Here is a 5,630-nt window from a genome sequence, read left to right as displayed (position 1 = left end):
CAGCTTTGTGGACAAGCTGCTCGATCTGATGCCACGTCTGGTTAATTCCAAGCCTCTGGAGATGGTGAAAATCCTGCAGACGACTCTACGGCAAAGCAGCTTCCTGCGCCTGACGCTTCCAGAGCAGGTAACCATCGCACGCCTGATGTTTCTGATGTAGAGGAGCGCCCCCTGCTGGAACAGGCTGCCATAGCGTGCTGCCTGACTGCAGTAAAGTCACGTGACCGGTCGCAGCGTTTCTGGGAGAAGGAGCGAAGCCATTCGTATGAGCATTGGGGTTGATTTACTGAAAGGAGTAGAGGCCGCTCACTTAGCATAGTGAATGTTGGTGGAGAAGGTAAAGCTGCGTTCACGTTCAATACCCGATTGTGTACTGGAATAGGATTCTCACACGTGATTGGATAGTTAAAGTAAATGCAGCTTCACCTCATTCATTCATATTCACTTTCCTAGTGAACATATTCTACTCCTTTACTAAAGCAAGCTCTGTTAGATATCTGACGTCCAGTCTCATTTAGATCTTTCCTCCGCAGCCTGACTGTCCCTGGCCCGCCTCTTTGATTTATTGGATTGCAGTCATGGAGGCCCAGCATTACGTGGGGTGCTCTGCATGTAAAAACACCCCCTCCTCCAGACTGACACCCACCCATCAAGGCATTTTGTTATTTGCATAACTCCTCCCAAGAGCCAGCCCCCTGCTTGCATCAGGGCTGAGGGCTCTTGAGAGGCATACTGAGGCATATGCCATCATAGTGACGTCATCACTGGGTCTCTGTACTTCCTTATGTAATGCAGGCAAATTATAGCTGGTGGGAGCGGTCAGTAGAGTGTTGTGATGTATTCAGGAAGCCATGTACAGCACCCTGTTGGCCCCTCCCACCAGCTACGATCTGCCTGCATTGCATAAAGAAGCACAGAGACTCAGTGATGATGTCACTATGATGGCAAACACATAACTCCTCCCAGGAGCCGGCCCACTGCTTGCATCTGGCTTGTGAGAGGAGTACTGAGACATATGCCATCATAGTGACATCACTGTGCTTTTCTATGCAATGCAGGCAGATCATAGCTGGTGGGAGGGGCCGGCAGGGTGCTGTTCATAGCTTCCTGAATACATCACAGCCCCCTGCTGACCCCTCCCACCAGCTATGATCATGCATTGCAGAAGTACAGAGACTCAGTGATGATGTCACTATGATAGTATATGCCTCAGTACTCCTCTCACAAGCCCAGATGCAAGCAGTGGGCTGGCTCTTGGGAGGAGTTATGCAAATACCATCATAGTGACATCATCAGTGAGTCTCTGTGCTTCTCTATACAATGCAGGCAGATCATAGCTGATGGGAGAGGACGGCAGGGTGCTGTGATGTATTCCGAAAGCCCCTCCCACCAGCTATGATCTGCCTGCATTGTAGAGAGAAGCACAGAGACTCAGTGGTGTCACTTTGATGGAAATGCATAACTCCTCCCAAGAGTCAGCCCACTGCTTGCACCGGGGCGTGTGAGAGGAGTACTGAGGTAGGGTGCTGTGTTGTGATGTGTACAGCACCCTGCCGGCCCCTCCCACCAGCCATGATCTGTGTGCATTGCATAAGGAAGCCTAAGGTATGGGTCCCTTCTTCGGAAGGACCTTGCACCCTTGTGCACGTTTTTGTGTGCTGTGATTTCACGGTTCACTTTTTTTGTTCACAGGGGGAAGTTTGTATTGATGCACGTCCACGGGCTTCAAAAAAAAAAAAAAATAAGGAAGCACAGAGACATAAGGAAGCACAGAGGCTTCTCGGCCTTTTGGCTAAGATCAAGTGTAGTATCTGTTCTTATCAGTTTTCGGTGGGGAAAAGAACCGTCCTTGCGGGGGATGGTTACTTAGTAATCGCTGGAGTGAAAGAGCGTGTGGGGCGGCTTCCTGTGAGAGGGGAACCGCTCAGTACATGGCTTTCTGACTGAACAGATGCGAAGCTTGGTCTGGCTCGAGGGTTCGGGCGCGCCAGAAGCTCGTGGTGTTGTGCCCCCTGGGGGTGGCGTCCCAGGGGTGCGCATGGAGTCACTTGGGTGTGGGACCCCACATTGACTCACTAATCACTCGGTCACACACCACCTTGCATTTTCTGCACATCGCCTCTTGGACAGGCCTTATGGCTAGTCTGGGGCAATATTTTTGCACTCCGGCCCCTAAGGCCTGTCAGCGTGGTGCACTGACACTTTAGTATTATTTATTGCACTCTATGCACGATGCACGATTGACTTTTTGATTGAAACCCACAGATTGCGGAAGGTGCAGGTTCCTTCGGGGCCTATTCCTGATGTAGGGAGGAGGTTCTGTGCCCTCTACGGGGTTCTCTGTCTCCTCCCACCCAGGAAGTGGGTCTCTCTTCGGGAGAGCCCACTTGCCAAGTACTATGGGGGACCTGTTTCGGCAGGTCCCCAGAGGAAAGGTCCACCGGCCTTCGGGTTGGTGGACCATAGTATCTCAACCCCTGCCAGGAGCCTAGCGCCCCGGGGGGTCGGGAAAGTAGGTCCCTTCTTCGGAAGGACCTTGCACCCTTGTGCACGTTTTTGTGTGCTGTGATTTCACAGTTCACTTTTTTTGTTCACAGAGGGAAGTTTGTTGAGATGCAAAAAAAAATAAAAATAAGGAAGCACAGAGACCCCGTGATGATGTCACTGGACTATAATAAGGTATGAAATGAAGCCATGATGAGGGGGACAGTCAGAACCAACGAAGGCAAAATATAAGCAGAAGAAACTTCAGCTTTTAAATAAAAGAACTGAAGCTGATTCGGTATCCGGCAATACCCGGTACAAGAGCACTGGGAGCCAATCGTGTGAGCTGCATGCCAATGTGTGGACAAGGGACATGATAGGAGGGATGACCTCATCAGTTATACTGCTGCCCTTGCTCTCTGTCCAGTCAGCAAGCTGGGGGTGGGTAGAGGGGACCACTCTCTTCCTTCAATGATGAAGGTGTCATCCCCCTGGCTGTTCTGTGGCAGAGCTGTGTAAATCTCAGGACTGAGTGGACAGAAATAAAAATGCTTTGGCAGGAAAAGCGGCTCCCATGTATTTTATGTGTGTATTTGAAGTTCGGCTTTGACCTTTTTAGGCTCCTCAATCCTAAACGGGGTCCAGAACGCCAACTACCTCCTGTGGGACAGGGGTAGCCAAACTCCGGCCCTCCAGCTGTGGTGGAACTACAAATCCCATGAGGCATTGCAAGATTCTCCCAGCCGCAGACATGACTCCTTGAGAGAGATGCATCATGGGATTTGTAGTTTCACCACAGCTGGAGGGCCGGCGTTTGGCTGTGGGCTGTCTGTGGTTTTAGAGTTGTGTACACTGTGTGATGTCATGTGATCATTTACCCTCCAGATCCACAGAGCCTCATCGCACATCATTGAGCCGGCTGCCGAGTCCGATAACCCGATCCGGTTCACCTCCGGGCTGGTTGTAGCTCTGGATGTTGATGCCACGTTGGAGCACGTTCAGGACCCGCAGAGCACTGTGAAAGTCCAGGTACGGGCAGATCTAGGACTAGAGGAGGGCGCTGGACAGCTTGTTATACCAGGAAGGCAAATTGTTTGTATGTGTCTGTTTAAACAGCCCCGATGCTGGCGACGTACACTGTACGTCGTCAGTCACGAAGGCGTTAAAGGAAAGGAACTCCAGGCAAGCAAACAATGTGCACTGATTTGTGGGGCTACCACCCCCGTACTGCAAGGGTTAGGTGCTCGTGTTGTCTAGGGGACTCGAAGCAGATTTACTTACCTGATCCTCAGGCCAGGCTGCTAGACCGGTCCCTGCAGCCTCTTCTCCCCTGGGCTCCGGCAGTCTAAGGACCGCTGATATCATCACTTCTTATGCAGGTCCATTGATTTGCATTAAATGTGAGGACACAGGGGGATATTCCATAGCTGGAGGTGAGGAGAGGTGTGCACTGAGTGCTGCAAGAGCTGGGACGCAGGTCCATTGATTTACATTAAGCGTGAGGACGCAGAGGGACATAGCTGGAGCGGAGGTGAGGAGAGGTGTGCACTGACTGCTGCAAGAGCCGGGACGCAGGTCCATTGACTTGCATTAGGCGTGAGGACGCAGAGGGACATAGCTGGAGCGGAGGTGAGGAGAGGTGTGCACTGACTGCTGCAAGAGCCGGGACGCAGGTCCATTGACTTGCATTAGGCGTGAGGACGCAGAGGGACATAGCTGGAGCGGAGGTGAGGAGAGGTGTGCACTGACTGCTGCAAGAGCCGGGACGCAGGTCCATTGACTTGCATTAGGCGTGAGGACGCAGAGGGACATAGCTGGAGCAGAGGTGAGGAGAGGTGTGCACTGACTGCTGCGTGGACCACACAGACCTGTTCTGACATCCCCCTTCTCTTCATCTGCAGTGCAAGTCTGTGTGAGGACACTTGTGCTCTGGGGTGTGGCTGATACTCAGCTCTGCAAGCATAGACCACTGCAGTGTGAGTAGAAGGTGTTTTAAAGCCATGGTTCTCAACTGGTGGGTCGTGATCCAAAAGTGGGTCGCGACCCCGTGTTCAGTGGCTCCCCGCGTGCCTTTCAGTGCACCAGGTGAGAGGCTCCTCAGCTTCTCCCAAAGCACAGCACTGTCAGTTCTCGCACTGAGCAGCCATTCAGAATATGCTGCCCGGTGCTCAGTGTCAGCTTGAGGTTGGATGGGGGTATGGCCGCGAGGGAGCTCCATCTATAAGTGCATTGCTTACAGCTCCCTCACATGCCCTGTAGAGGTGCCGGGACTGGAGTGCTGTCACATTCTGGCTCCTAGCACTTCTGCAGGGCCCACAAGGGAGCTGTGCAAGCAATGCACATATGGATGGAGCGCCGTCACAGCACCGCAGCCCGCACTGGACCCCAGGCTGAGGATCCACTCCACGTGACAGGAGTGACATCACATTCTGGCTGTTAGTGTTTTAATCACAAACTACAACGCAATCGCACCTACTGTTTATTTGTTCTGGAGTGGGAGGTGCGTTGCATTGCCATTCATTTGAATGGCACCCAAAACACCCCGCCCCCCCCCCTCCGCCCACAGTTTGATCACTTGCACTGGAATGCGCAGTACCGCAATGTTCTGCATTCCAGTGCGGTTCTGGTCACAGTGAGGACAAACGTGGGTCCTGAGGTTATACAGGTTGAGAACCACTGGCCTAAAGCATCTTAAAGGAGAACTATGGGGAAAAGCCCTGACCCCATAGTTCTCCTTTAATGTAAAAATCAGTGACGGGGTGCATGGTTCTAGGGTTTTTGGTAGACTGACCACAGGGGTCTATTATGGGTATTATATATATATTGTTCATTGTAATGTGTCCCCGTCTTTCCTCCTCCTCCTCCAGGTCGTGTACCCTGACGGGCAGGTGCAGATCATCCACCCGAAACCGGCAGATTTCCGGAACCCGGGCCCCGGCAGACATCGGCTGATCACACAGGTGTATCTTTCTCACACGGCATGGACAGGTAATCGGTGGGATTGTCACATGCACAGCAGCCATGTTTATGAAGGGAACGTTGTTTTAGTCTCTCCGGTCCATGGCAGCCGTTTCGGCCTCTCAGGAGGCAGCAGACAGGGCCACCCACTGAGAGAATTTTGGCCGGTTCATTGAGAACTTTGCTTA

General features: G+C 52.4%; 1 protein-coding gene across 1 annotated transcript in view; it reads left to right on the top strand.

The window, feature by feature from the left end:
* INTS4 (integrator complex subunit 4) overlaps positions 1–5,630 on the top strand; it is a 60,977-nt gene that overhangs the window by 36,730 nt on the left and 18,617 nt on the right. The window contains 3 exon segments of the mRNA XM_018569689.1: positions 4–127; positions 3,370–3,513; positions 5,352–5,472. Coding sequence (XP_018425191.1) covers positions 4–127; positions 3,370–3,513; positions 5,352–5,472 — 389 coding nt within the window.

This window comes from Nanorana parkeri, unplaced genomic scaffold (genome assembly GCF_000935625.1).
Source record: "Nanorana parkeri isolate BGI_ZX_2015 unplaced genomic scaffold, ASM93562v1 scaffold1380, whole genome shotgun sequence".
Taxonomy (NCBI): domain Eukaryota; kingdom Metazoa; phylum Chordata; class Amphibia; order Anura; family Dicroglossidae; genus Nanorana; species Nanorana parkeri.
The sequence above is the reverse complement of the archived record's forward strand: the minus strand, read 5'-3'. Positions and strand labels throughout refer to the sequence as shown.